At 37.8% G+C, this 9,757-nt stretch overlaps 1 protein-coding gene across 1 annotated transcript; it reads left to right on the plus strand.

Moving 5' to 3' along the window:
• The first annotated feature begins 1,872 nt into the window (after nt 1-1,872).
• On the plus strand, nt 1,873-2,860 carry LOC101106457 (olfactory receptor 52P1-like). The gene has a single exon (XM_027979031.2). The coding sequence runs from the start codon at nt 1,916-1,918 to the stop codon at nt 2,858-2,860; it is 945 nt and encodes a 314-aa protein (XP_027834832.2). The 5' UTR covers nt 1,873-1,915.
• Nucleotides 2,861-9,757: the final 6,897 nt, after the last annotated feature.

Raw genomic sequence — 9,757 nt, forward strand, 5'->3', positions numbered from 1 at the left:
AGAACCAGCCTGACAATGCAGGAGACTTAAGAAACCTGAGTTTTATCTCTAGGGTTGGGAATATCCCCTGGAAGAGGGTGTGGCAACCCACCCCAGTATTCTTGCCTGGAGAATCCCATGGACAGAGTAGCCTGGCAGGCTGTAATTCATAGGGTGGCACAGAGTTGGACATGACTGAAGTGATTTAGCACACACATACACATAAATGTATATATTCACATGTGTATGTATATGTATAGGCCTTGTTTATACTTCTTCCAAAGGACATATGATAATGTCTTTATTTAAAAGGTATACAGTAGAAAAAATAGGAAAAAACTGACATCATAATACACCATGGCTTCATATTAGACACATAGGCAGTGTGACAAATGAGATCCAGAGGCATGGGAGATATTATTGTCATTTAAGAGCCAACCCAAGGGTGTCAAGATCATTCTCTCATTTGGAAATACTCCAACTGATATCACATTTTTACTGCATGCAGCCCTATGAATTTTTAGTTATCCAGATTTAATATGTAACTCCATGAGCTTGATTGCCTGCATTTTAACTTTCTTTCTCTTAAATCAGGAGGTGGAGATTGTTTATTTCTACTACTTAAATCACCTAGACTGTGAGTTATGCAGTCTTCTAGTGAAACAAGAATTTTCAATAACTCCCCAAAAGTTTTACAATGTCTCTACTTAATCAATTACAGCCATGGAAAGTCTTCTCATTTGAGAGAAATACTGACTGAAAGATTAAGGAATCTTGCTCCAAAGAACATAGTTTCTGTTTATCACTGACATAAAAGCAGCTTGAAGAGGGAAGTCAAAATCCAAGATGGCTTTGGACTTCTGCATTCTGAGGAATAATATCTTGTATTATTCACCTTGGGGAATTTGAGCATGCTCTTCTGAGACTCCACTTTATCAAGTCATAAATCCATAGTTTAAATATTAACTCTGCACTTTTCACATTGTGATACTGCATTTGGAAAAGTGTGAATATGTTACCAATATAATTTTCAGGCAACTATCACAGGAAGAAGTAGAAAGGAAATAAATCCTATGGAGCTGGTGGTATGGAGAACTTATGAGTGACAGATGAAAATACACCAAGTCAGGTTATCTACAACAAATTTGGAACCATATAATCATTGGAAAATTAAATATCTTTCATAAAGTTTTTACAGATGAAACTGAAGCAGATAATTTTAGAATATTCTCAACACAGTCATTTATAAAATTGATGTTTTGCTAAAATGGACAGTGGGGATGTGAAGATTAAGTCATTGATGTGGAAAAATTGCCTTCATCGCCTCCTGCTTTCTCCTTTGATTTTTAAGTTCCCACCACTGACATTCTTGTCTGTTTGCTCCTGCTTCATAGTAATATTTCTTGCTATTTCCATTCCAAGAATGTCTGATTTCCTAGATAGAGTGTGAGCTCCCAAATTTAGATATCAGCTTACGTAACATTTTCATCACCATCCTATTGTGATGTTTTTCTGGTAGAGTGTAATCTCCTTGAGAAGAACATCGGATGTGTGTTACTTTATTCCCAGTGCCTAGGACATGGTTTGTTGTACAGTAACTGCTTAACAAATAGGTGTTGAATTAAGTAGATAGAGAAACTTTTTGTTGGAAATAAATGGATAAGATGACCTATATGCACCTATGATAATATGCAGTGACACATGAATGATCTTTATGTATTTGCAAGCACAATATTTGGTATGATATTACACATTTTATTTCTCTGATCCTAGTGAATTAAAATTCATGTGGTTATGAATTTGAATTGTTTTAGAAACAGATCATTAAGGGTTTTCCTCAACTAAATCTCCCATGTTTTCAGCTTCTGGTTGTGGTCATCTTGGCATGGCAACTTTATCTTCAGAAGAACTGATAACAATCAAAGAAAAAACCATCATGCCTCCTCTCAACACTTCTCATCCCTCTCCTGCCACCTTCTCGCTGATGGGCATCCCAGGACTGGAGCACCTGCATGTCTGGATTGGGATTCCCTTCTGCTCCATGTATGTGGTGGCTGTGGTGGGGAATGTGACCATTCTGGCTGTGGTTAGGGCAGAGCAAAGCCTCCACGAGCCCATGTTCCTCTTTCTGTGCATGCTCTCCGTCACTGACCTGGTCCTCTCCACGTCTACACTGCCTCGCATGCTCTGTCTCTTCTGGCTTGGAGCCCATGACATTGCCTTTGATGCCTGCCTGACCCAAATGTTCTTCATTCACAGCTTCACTACCATGGAATCAGGCTTTTTCCTGACCATGGCCATTGACCGTTATGTGGCCATTTGTCATCCACTGCGCCATACCACCATACTGACCAACACTCGCATCACTATAATGGGTATTATTGTGGTGATTCGGGGAGTTGCCTTCTTTTCTCCACACCCCATTCTGCTCAAACAGCTGCCTTACTGCAGAACACGAATCATTGCCCACACCTACTGTGAGTTTATGGCTGTGCTGAAGCTGGCGTGTGTGGACACAGGAGCCACCTCACGTTACAGCCTCAGTGTGGCTTCTATCATTGGCTCCTGTGATGTGATTCTTACTGCTGTATCCTATGTCTTCATCCTCCAGTCTGTATTCCGCTTGCCATCTCGAGAAGCTGGCTTTAAGGCTTTGGGCACATGTGGATCCCATGTTTGTGTTATTCTTGTCTTTTACTCCACAACTGGCTTTTCCATTTTCACTCACCGCTTTGGGAAAAATATACCTGCACATATCCATATTTTTATTGCAAATATGTATCTTTTGGTGCCCCCTTTTCTCAACCCCATTGTGTATGGAGTAAAGACCAAGAAAATACAGGAGCATGTTGTTAAGGCACTAAGTATAAAAGTTGCTTGATTTTAGTTGGATCAATGAAGTACATAGTTCAAGATATATAGAACTGCAAGAGATGATGTAGGGAAAATAAGTAACTGCTTTCACTCCTGTAAGCTGATTTGCACTTACCACCTGAAATTTGTTATTTACCAGATGTGTAGAATATCTATAGATTCTAACTCAACACATTACTGCAACTTTTTTATTTAATAATATTAGTGATGGAGTTGTTAATCATTCTAAATCTGTACCTTTTGGAGGTAGGTACAATAGGGAATGAAAAGTAGATAGAAGGATAGAAAACTTAAGTAGACACCTCTTCCTGCACACCCACTCCAAAAAAGGAAAAGTTATCTAAGATCTGCATGCTGAATTTTATAGACCAGACATTTTGAAGAAATCTTGAGTCCTATATCTATCTATCTATCTATATATATATATGGCTGTGAAAATTTAGAACCAGTGATAAGTGTTGTATCTATGACCTTATTGAATGAAATTAAAGGCTTGAGAAAAATGAGTAGTACTAATAATATCCAAAAACTAAATAAATTTAATTAAGAAGGCATGAGTACTCCCCTCAAGGAAAACAAGCAGAAACAAAAATAATTTAATAAACTCAGAAACATGAATTTCTGTGAAGGTGTCAAGATTGATGTTAGAGCTTCAGTGGCTTTTTAGAGAAATTATGATTGAGCCAGGAATATTAAAAAAATAAACAATATCTTGAATTCTACTGACTGCTAAAATGTAGTTCATATATTACAGATTTGATATTTAGTAGTTATAATTGTCAAACTGCCAGATTACCAGAAAGAGAAAATAACAAGGTGCATGGGTAAGGGTACAAATCCCATACACTATTGTTTTGCTTAGTAATAACTAAGTGCTTCTAATAAAAGGTAGATAAAGTGATTTTAGGGCTTCTCAGGTGGCACTAGTGGTAAGAACCCACCTGCCAATGCAGGAAATGTAAGAGATGCAGGTTTGATCGCTGGGTCAGGAAGATCCTCTGAGGAGGGCATGGCAACCCACTCCAGTGTTCTTGCCTGGGGAATCCCATGGACAGAGTAGCCTGGCAGGCTACAGCCCGTAGGGTCGTAAAGAGTTGGGCACAACTGAAGTGACTTAGCACAGCACAGCCCAAGGTGATTTTAGCAGATGAGAAGTTCTTAGGGATGGTAGTCTCTGAACACTGCTCTGGAGGTTGTCTAAGAAATATATCAACGTATGCCTTACAGAGAAGCTTTTAGTAGGAGACCTATTGTGATCTTTTGGCTGGATTTCATAAAATGTCAGCAGATTTCTTAAACTCACCAAAATTTCTATATCCACTTCCCTTAAAATTGATCAGAATTTCATAGATCACATAAAAATATTCTAAATATGTTTAGATGATACTTTCAGTCTTAGAATCTCAATTTTAAAATTTGTGATGTTTAAAATTGATGTCAGTTGTTCCAAATAACACAGTGATTAAGATTCCTATTCAGGAAACATTGATAATAATCAGTATGTTTTGTAATCAAAATTAGCAATCATAGATATAGGATTTCACCATATGTGAATTTCATTGTGGGTAGAATTAAGAGTACTGGAGTGGGGTGCCATTGCCTTCTCTGAGAAGAGATCATAGAAAAAGAGAAAAGTGTGAACAGAAAATGATGACTGTGTAGAGGGGAGGGGAAAGGGCATTCAACTGGTGGCAGGGTTTGAACAAAAATTTGAGAAATGTGAAAAAGCCTTGCTGCATATGAGAAAGAATTGTGGTAGTGGTGCTACAACATCATAGATCATCAGTATTTCAGGATGTAAGACCCTCGACTTTATCTTATTGTATGAGTCCAGTCTCCACAATTTTCTTTCTGGGTTTGGCAGTTCTTATTCTACAGGTCTGAAATAGTAGAACCATTAGAATTTCTCAACATTCTTTCCTCACATAAAACAGAGATCCTGTTACTTCTCATGAGAAATGTGGGTAGACCGCTTAGTTTGAAACAAAGAACAATGAGGAAAACACATAATCCAATAGTTCTTATAGGTTCAGTATATTTCCCACAGAGAAAAGGTTATGTGTATATGGCTATATCTGTATATCTATATCTTTATCTCCCCTTAAGGGCATAAAACTTAGAAATACAAATAAGAGATATACTTTAATCTTGGAATTCTTCCATTTATTTCTCAAGTATTGTTATACCAAGATATATAACTGACTATTTTGCTTCTGTTAAAGAAAAAACATGAATATATGCCTTTATTCCATCTCCTAGAGCTTCAAAGAATTTATAAATATGTAAAACCAGTGCTTTTTTAGTGCACTGAAATGCTCTATTTTAGTCATAATGATATATTAATCTGTTCATCAGACATATCACATATAGGGAGAACTTATTTTAATATAAATAATATTCTAAGTGACCGTCATACCCTCCCAACCCACACACACTTGGAGATTTTGCCCTTTCTTCTCTCCAGAGTTCGGTTTACTACTCACTTATTTTCAAAACTGAGATTGATAAGACGTGGCTAGTCACCTGTATTGCTCTGAATCCTATACATATCTTCCTCATTTTCCGGTGGGGTTACATCCTGATAAATCCATCATAAGTTAAAAATAGCATAGGTAAAAAATGCATATAATACACCTAACCTACTGAATGTCATAGCTTCACCTCACTTACCTGAAATGTGCTCAGAACACCTACATTAGCCTACAGATGGGCAGATACATTTAACACAAAGGCTATTTTATAACACAGTGTTGAATATCTTATGTAATTTACTGAATACTGTACTGAAAGTGAAAAACAGGATGGTTTTGTGGATGTACAGTGCTTGTAAACATTTTTGCTCTCATGATCACGTGGTTGACGGAGCTGCAGCTCACTGTACTGCCCAGCAGCAGGAGGGTATCTTACTACATATGTCTAGCTTTGGAAAAAAATCAAAATTCAATAATCACTGTACTGTTTCTACTGAATGTGTATCAGTTTGCACTATTGTTAAGTCAAAAATTGTAAGTCAAGCTATTAAGTTGCAGATCGTCTATATATAAGAGGTCAAGATTCAGTACATTCATTAGGATACTCGGCTTTTTATCTCATGACTAAAATTAATTTCTAGTTTTATACATTGGGATTTTTAACAGTCTTAAGCTCTGAGTGGGCTTCCCAGGTGGTTAAAAAAAAAAAAAATCTGCCTGCCAATGCAGGAGACTCAAGAGATGTGGGTTCAAATCCTGGGTCAGTAAAGATCCCCTAGAGAAGGAAATAGCAACCCATTCCAGTATTCTTGCCTAGGAAATTCCATGGACAGAGGAGCCTGGTGAGCCACAGTCCATGGGGTTGCAAAGAGTTGAACATAACTGAGCATGCAATGATCTCTTTCAAACTCAGAGTAGAGAAGGATAAGTAACTCCTTTAATGTTAGTTCTTAATAGAATCAGTTTTCATCCAACCACCTTTCTACTCCCTAGAAAGTCAGGACAGGAGGTTTCCATTGTCTTCCTTTCCATCTGCCTAGGCTTGTTTTTGTACCTTTTGGTTCAGGTTGAGAAATGTGTGCTTGTGTTCATCATCAAGACAGACCCTACTTGGTATAAACCCACATATCTCTTCCTGGGCATGCTCTCTGTGCATGACCTGAAGTCTAGCACTGTAATCCTTCCCTTAATTATCACTCTCTTCCAGATCAGTGACAGAAATCAACTTAAAAACTTACCTGACTTAGATATCATGCATCCACTATGAGGCCACAGAAAGACAATGATGATTACCCATGAGAAAGCATAACAACAACAACAACAAAAAGCAAAAGCAAAATAGTTGAGTTGCAAGACAGGGAAGGCTATATTGCACAAGTGGAGAAGTTGACAGATAGATAGACATGTTGGTAAACATGTTGATGGGATCTTCTCTTGCTTCTTTTTTCTCAGTGAAAGAGGAATCTAGTTTATCATCTAAGAGTGAAGTTAGGGGAAGTGTGACAGAGGTTTGGATTAAACGAATACAGGAAACAATTTGAGGAGACTGAGAAATTAAAAGACTTCAAAATTAAATGTAGTATTAGGGGCCTACTTGATATAGTGAATATGAATTCAAAATAAGACCAGTCCCTTGGCTGTAGATGATGTTTTTCTCTAGCCATCTTTGTAGAAAAGTGCAAGCTTGAGATCGCTGTTATAAAAATAAGCCAAAGATTGCCTCTGTACATGGGCCTCTCTGACCTAGGGACCATTCATATCAGAGGCTATGAGACTGGTGTCCCTGTGGTTATTTAGATCACAACCTGCGTGATTGTATGCTGAACATCTGGACTGGCGTCAATCATTTAAAAATATTTACCAATATGATAAATGAGAAAGTGGAAGAATACAAATTGCAGTAGAAATATAACATATAAACATAATTTGGTATAAAAGAATAGTAGTCCTTATTGAAGCAGTGACATTCCATCATAACCTTGAAATGAATAGGAAATGAAAAGGCCTAGGGAAGTATCAGACATAGAAGCAAAAACATGAATCAGAATCTTAAAGGAGACAGTGAAAGAAAGTCTGGACTGGTTGAGACTCAGGGAAACTTAAAGATGAGCTGTGTAGCGGAAGTGATGCCAAGAACCAACAAGACTATAAAGGTTCTTGTTGGTCCTTTGGGATGTTATCAGTTATAATCCATGGAAGTTATAGACTTTAATTCAGGCATACTTCAGTTTTAAATCTTGGTCATATAGTGATTAAGTAAATAAAATGTGGAGCTAGAGATATCTGGATTCAGTTCCTAAAGTCACCCTTCATTTGCTGTAAAAATTTTACTTAAATCATTTAATCTAATGGTCTCACTGCTTCCTTGACTTTTTGGTGGTATTTTCCTATTTACAAAGGTTGTTTTGAAGATAAATGAAAGAAGGGTTTTTTAGCATTAAACATAGGCCCAGAAAGTGATGACCTCTCAGTATATGAACATAATACTTTCTTATTATTTTGAGATTTCCTAATATTTTCCCACAAATATATTTCATATCAAAGCACTCAGAAAACCTTTGGGAAATAATAATATCCTTATTTGTTATCTTATGGGATAGTTAATATTAATTAGAGTAATTTAAGTCTTGTAGTTTGGGAAAAGGCCCCATATCCTGGAGGACCACTGATTCCCCTGCCACCTACACTGTTAAATCCAGTGGGATTTGATGCTGGGTATAATCCAGCTGATAGTCAATGACCACACTTCTTAGCACCTGCTGTCATGCAAGATGGCTGTCTGGATCACTCTGAACTTCTAATTTGGGTGAGTTGACAGAGATACAGGACAGAAAAAGAGAGAAGGAGGCTACATTCAAACATCTGCATTTAAATTATGAGATCCTTCCTCAAAAAGGTAATGTCCATCTCTTCAAAAATACTCTTAGTAAAGTTAAGAGTATATCTTGTAGACATGTAAAATACTAAAAAGCTGTAGTGAACTCAGTTGATTATCTAAAGTATATGGAGCATATGGTCATAGACACTTCAAATAAGAGTTAAAGTAGCATTTAATTCCTTGACCAGGATAAGCTTTGAGGTCAGATTCCACTCTGAGTGAGGAAGAGCCATGTTCCTCCCAGTCAGCAATAGATGTTGATCAGTCATGGCAAATGTTTGTGGGAGGAAGAATATTACCTTTGACCTAGATACTGCAAGAACAGTGGATTGCAAAAGGAAGTTAATAAAAAGGAGGGGGAGGAACATTACAATCAGAGAAGTATGTGAAAAAGGCACAATTTCACAAAAAAACATGTTGTATTTGGGGAATAGTTAGAAGTTAGTTGTTACCCCCATGGGAGGTATAGAAACAGTATCTTAAAATGCTCTGTGTAAGATAATGTGCTAATTTGTTAACATGCATTAACAGCATTTTATTTTCTCCACTTTACAGTTGAGGAAACCGAGAAAAAATATAATCAGTGTCTGTGCTCTGCTGTGTGCTTAGTCGCTCAGTCATATCTGATTCTTTGTGACCCCATGGACTGTAGCCCACCAGGCTCCTCTCTCCATGGGGATTCTCCAGGCAGGAATGCTGGAGTGGATTGCCATTGCCTCCTCCAAGGGATCTTCCCAACCCAGGGACCAAACCCAAGTCTCCCACATTGCAGGTGGATTTTTTTTTTTACTATCTGAGCCACCAGAGAAGCCCATAATCCATATATAGAATACAACTAAAAGTTTTTATGGAAATACAGGCATTTAATAAAAGGGCATAGGAAGAACCTGTGATAGGAATGAAATAATCAGACAGAAGGGGAAAAAAAAGATGAGAACAAGTTAAACCATTACTTATGAGTGATCTGAGAAGGCAATGGCACCCCACTCCAATACTCTTGCCTGGAAAATCCCATGGATGGAGGTGCCTGATAGGCTACAGTCCATGGGGTTGCTAGGAGTCGGACATGACTGAGCGACTTCACTTTCACTTTTCACTTTCATGCATTGGAGAAGGAAATAACAACCCACTCCAGTCTTCTTGCCTGGAGAATCCCAGGGACGGGGGTGCCTGGTGGGCTGCCGTCTGTGGGGTCACACAGAGTCGGACACGACTGAAGCGACTTAGCAGCAGCAGCAGCAGCATGATGAGTGACACATTTCAAGCTTTATTGAACTTTATTTCTTCTGAGTTAATTATCATGGTCATTTAAAGTATTATATAAATGATCATTTACAGAGCTCAGATCAGGCTGGAAAATTTTTCAGAAGACACTGGGAATATTTCTAATATAATATATAGTCAGTTTAACAAGGTCTATGTTCCTCCAAAAATGCTGGGTAATGTAAGTCATATGCCAGTTTTGATAACACTTGATCAGACTATAAATTCAGTTCAGTTCAGTCACTCAGTCATGTCCGACTCTTTGCGACCCCATAAATCGCAGCACACCAGG

This window comes from Ovis aries, chromosome 15, assembly GCF_016772045.2.
Source record: "Ovis aries strain OAR_USU_Benz2616 breed Rambouillet chromosome 15, ARS-UI_Ramb_v3.0, whole genome shotgun sequence".
In the NCBI taxonomy this organism is placed as follows: Eukaryota; Metazoa; Chordata; class Mammalia; order Artiodactyla; family Bovidae; genus Ovis; species Ovis aries.